Source organism: Lepisma saccharinum, chromosome 15, assembly GCF_977018435.1.
Source record: "Lepisma saccharinum chromosome 15, izLepSacc3.1, whole genome shotgun sequence".
Classification (NCBI taxonomy): domain Eukaryota; kingdom Metazoa; phylum Arthropoda; class Insecta; order Zygentoma; family Lepismatidae; genus Lepisma; species Lepisma saccharinum.
In genome coordinates this window covers 60,561,483-60,564,193 of record NC_139243.1, presented here as the reverse complement: position 1 = coordinate 60,564,193, position 2,711 = coordinate 60,561,483, and the positions used below count along the sequence as shown (strand labels likewise).

Genomic DNA, 2,711 nt, shown 5'->3' with positions numbered 1-2,711 from the left:
ATTTTTGCTATTTTTTTACACTACAGTGAATTTACATTGTTATAGGTAGGTATACCTCTACTGGTTTTATTATAAAATTGGAAATCTAAAATTGCCTTGAGTTGTGGTTAATTTCAATTTGTTTGTTAAGAATTGCATTGTTGCATGCGTAAGGTTTGTAAAAATATTTTAAAGTAATGTGGCCATTCCCCATCCAGGATGAAGTCTGAAGCATTAATAATGAAAGCAAGTCTAAATCTCTTTTTAAAGTATAGCTTCAGTATTTATCTTAACCAGCCTTGTGGTAGAAGTTTTTCATTGAATAAAAATATCTATTTTTCTTAATTTCCAACCATACCTAAGTAGGGGGTGATTAAATACATGCTAAGAAAAAGGGAAAAAAGGTCAAAAATGTTACATTTGTTATTTTGGTAGACACCCTGACATGCAGCTTAAAATCTGGTGAAAATAGCTCAACAGCTATCTTCACCACCTGGTGAAAATAGCTCAAAAGCTATCTTCACCACCTGGTGAAAATAGTCACTCCGTAAACTAAAACAGTCCTTCGAAAAACAAGGCCTACCAACTGGCTTTCAGAGACAAATGCTCAAAATTATTGATTTTAAGTAGAAACAGATTGTCCTCATAATGCTGGGTAAGCATCATACACCATTAGCACATCATTTACACAACCTGGGAAAACTACATATTTTCACTGGGGACAAAAAAATGACTTCACTGATCTTTCTGGCTGAAATGTTTTCACATAACTTACCTGTAGGACATATCCCCCCCCCCCCATGTTCATATTATTTAGCAGCATTAGACAGAAACTGAGGTATGGCATAAAACTAGAAATATAATAGACTAGTGTTTTCTCACTGCCACTGTCTCACCATAAACTGATCAAATCACTGAAATTATTTTTTTCCGAAACATATTTTCACTAAGCGTTAATAATGTTGATACTGACATTTATATTTTTTCTATTCACTTAAATCTTCACCTTTGTTAAGCAAGTAAGTACACAGGGATCTTGCAAGATTTATTTCGGAACAGTTTCACTGCGGTTATATACCGCTGCGCTGTATTGTGCCAAGCAGGACATCACACATGTGCATTAGTTTGAGATTTCCTTTAAACATTGTCAGGGGAATGTCATTAGTACATAAATCACTTGTCTTGAGATATTTTGGTTGTGGCTCAAACTGAACTGCTGCATCTAAACTGGGAACAGTTGTGAAGTGCCACTTCAGAGTAAAAGCAGGGAAGCAGATATTGCATCCTCCATTTTGATTGTTGCTAACCAGTTGCAAATCTGAAAATAAGAACAAATGTTTATTAGTTTTGAAGTTTAAAAAGACAAGCACATAGCACAAATAATAATTAATTTAATTACAAAGACATAAAACAATTCTCCCAGATTACCATACATATGTTTGCCCACAATCATCTTTCCTCTCCATTTTTGTTGAAAAACGAGGAAGTTGTTCCTCCTTGCATCATAAGCCAACATTGCAAGCTGGGCACAAAAGTAGAGAGAGATGTGTGAAGATAATTTGCAGAAAGCATCACACAACCAATTTCATTATCACCATCTCATGCAAGCCTATACTAAACACAAGTATAGGTAACACTTTACTGAAGTATACATGGTAGAATTTAAAATTAGCCAATATATGCAACTTTCGATGATAGAGGAAATATACAAGGCAGTTTTTTTTGTATTTTTTTACGTGGTGCAATTATGGACAAAACAGACGAAACACTTGGCATTTATTCAAAAATGACATCGTGCCGTAACTGTACACACAGCTTTCTTTTTAGACAATAACGGAAACATAAGCCCACCCTCAATTTTGTTGCAAGATTCGACTTTTACTAGAAAGAAAGGCTGTTTCGAGCTAGTACACGTCCAAGCACGAGGTGAACATGAAATTAGGCAAAATAAATATTATTTTTACTGTACGTTCAATGGTATCAGGCATAGTTGTAAAAATAACTTTCAGAGTTAGATAAATTTCTGAAAACTAATTCTATAAAAATATATAAATTTTTATCGTACATACCTCGCCAGATCTTCGGAAATTTTAAACGTTGAGAACTCTCGACTTCTAGCTGCATTACGTAACATGTTTGAAAGATACAAATCCACCAAAGAACAAACAAACTCGAGGAAAATCGGCAAACACTATATAAAAAAAACTCACTGCAGGATCGACGATATAAAGACGTTGCCAGTTAAATTCAAAACTCGGTGCGTCGGTAACGCGTAGGCTCTCCGAGATTCTCATAATTCCCGATATTCACACAAGTTCCGAGATTCTCGCAAATCCTGGAATTCGAGTTTCGTCCGCCTGCCACTGCAGTTCTAGTGTCGCCCCAGTTACCGCAAAAGCCGTCTGCTTCCCCCGGTTAGCTCTGGTGATGTTCAATTAGCTAAGCCCTGCGTCAGGTCAACCTTGCAGCAGGTTTTAGCATATGTAGATCCAAACGTGCGCGCAAGAATATAGTTCCACTGAGACGGGTTCTATTCCGACACAACTGCATACTTGCAAGAAAACAGTTATTTAATTTGTAATATACAGACAAAATAATACATTGATTAGCAGGTATGGACTTAATTGGTTGCAATCACTGTGCAGACGGACTTAGAACCGCAGATTCGCCAACTCGAATCTGTATTGCGTTGAAGAGACATTGAAACTTTAGAGCGAGTCGAGCGAGACTGA

At 36.4% G+C, this 2,711-nt stretch overlaps 1 protein-coding gene across 1 annotated transcript; it reads right to left on the bottom strand.

Annotated features, from left to right (window-relative positions):
- Window positions 1-829: 829 nt before the first annotated feature.
- LOC145999495 (uncharacterized) lies at window positions 830-2,330 on the bottom strand. Its single transcript, XM_083136459.1, has 2 exons — window positions 2,049-2,330; window positions 830-1,297 (listed from the first exon to the last, which is right to left on the bottom strand). The coding sequence occupies exons 1-2, from the start codon at window positions 2,101-2,103 to the stop codon at window positions 1,050-1,052; spliced, it is 303 nt and encodes a 100-aa protein (XP_082992585.1). The 5' UTR covers window positions 2,104-2,330; the 3' UTR covers window positions 830-1,049.
- Window positions 2,331-2,711: the final 381 nt, after the last annotated feature.